The sequence below is a fragment of the Solanum verrucosum genome, unplaced genomic scaffold, assembly GCF_900185275.1.
Source record: "Solanum verrucosum unplaced genomic scaffold, falcon-dt-bn FXZP01000141.1, whole genome shotgun sequence".
NCBI lineage: Eukaryota > Viridiplantae > Streptophyta > Magnoliopsida > Solanales > Solanaceae > Solanum > Solanum verrucosum.
Window position 1 is genome coordinate 181649 of NW_026020335.1, and position 1499 is coordinate 183147.

General features: G+C 33.9%; 1 protein-coding gene across 1 annotated transcript; it reads right to left on the bottom strand.

The window, feature by feature from the left end:
- Positions 1 to 263: 263 nt before the first annotated feature.
- LOC125836855 (zinc finger protein 8-like) lies at positions 264 to 968 on the bottom strand. Its single transcript, XM_049516015.1, has one exon. It carries the CDS (start codon positions 965 to 967, stop codon positions 272 to 274), a length of 696 nt encoding a protein of 231 aa, XP_049371972.1. The 5' UTR covers position 968; the 3' UTR covers positions 264 to 271.
- Between the last annotated feature and the right edge of the window lie 531 nt (positions 969 to 1499).

Sequence of the window (1499 nt, forward strand, 5' to 3'; positions counted from 1 at the left end):
CTACGTAGGTCCGCCACTGGCTACAAACTATAAATATTAGTATTATTATAACCCATGGCTAAACATTCTTCAACCGACAAAAGTGAGTAGAGAAATTAAAGAGGAGAGAATTGCATGCATATAAAATTATGTCATTTACATAACGTCGGTAGACTAATTAATTAAAAGTTTCTCAAATAACAAAAGCTTTAAATATGGTGCACGTAAGAAGATTAAAGAATTTTAATTAATTAGCTAGACTAAATTGGAAATTCCAAACTATTTAGTTTCTTCACAAATGTAGATCTAAACTCACATGATCTTGAGAAGATGAAGTCGTATTGATAATTGGAGAAGACTTGAAATCCTGATGATTATTAGCAGTAAACACGACTGGACGACCATAATTAGAAGAATTATTATAAGTTGGTGCTGCGGGAATTCTCCATAACGCTAATGGACTTCCATTAATAGGCGGAGTTTGATGATGGTGATGATGAGAAGAGTTATAAGGACTTCCATAAAATCTGCTAGTACTGTTTGTCATCCATGTTGATGGATGATGATGATAATTAGGAATGCGATAATTCATTATACCATAAATATTATTTGCTTCAGCTGCTGCACCATGTACCATTGCAGATTGCAGATGAACTCGTTTAGCATGTTGACGTTCTCTCTTATGCGCATTTTGATGTCCTCCTAATGCTTGTGAAGTTGGGAAATTCCTGCAACAATAATGACATTCAAATTTCCGATTAGTATTTGAATTCTCTTTTATAATTTCTTCTGTTTCAATGGTTTCCGATTCTGATTCCTCCGCATCACCAGTACCAACTCCAAATTCTTTTCCGAAAAGCCTAATGCCGGTCTTTTCTTTAGGCGGTGCTGGAGCTGGACCTGGACCTGGAACTGGACGGATAAAAGGTAGCTGAGAGAAGGATTCAACGTTCATGAAATCACGAGTTTCTCTATCTGTCTTCTCCATGAGAGAGTATTTTCCAAGAAAAAAAATTAAAGGATATTACAATTAGGAGCTACAAGGAAAGGAGTGTGTTGTCTATATTTCTTTAGTTGGAGGGGCCAAAGAGGGACCAGCTATAAATGAAGTGGTCTGATCCAAGGATAATTGAACCTGACCTTTCAATATGTGTAGTGTGACTTCACATAGCCACACACAAATTTTGGTGTAATCTTTTTTCTTTTTTTTTCAAATATAGAGTATTTTTTATTGGAAAAATTGTGTAGAATAACAAATATTTATTGTGTAGGGAAATTCTAAACTGCAGCTATAGTTTCAGGCTTCCGGCCAATCTTGCTTAGCCTGATTTGTATATTTGTATAAATTCAAAATTTGTATAATTTGGTTTCTGATTGTATAAATCTAGAATTTTGTATATGCTTACCCTACCTATTTGTATACGATTTAAGCAAAATTCATAATAAATTACCCTGTTAGTATATTGGCAAGCAAAATATAAAAATGGAGTTCTGAAAATTTTCTAAATGTATAAATACAA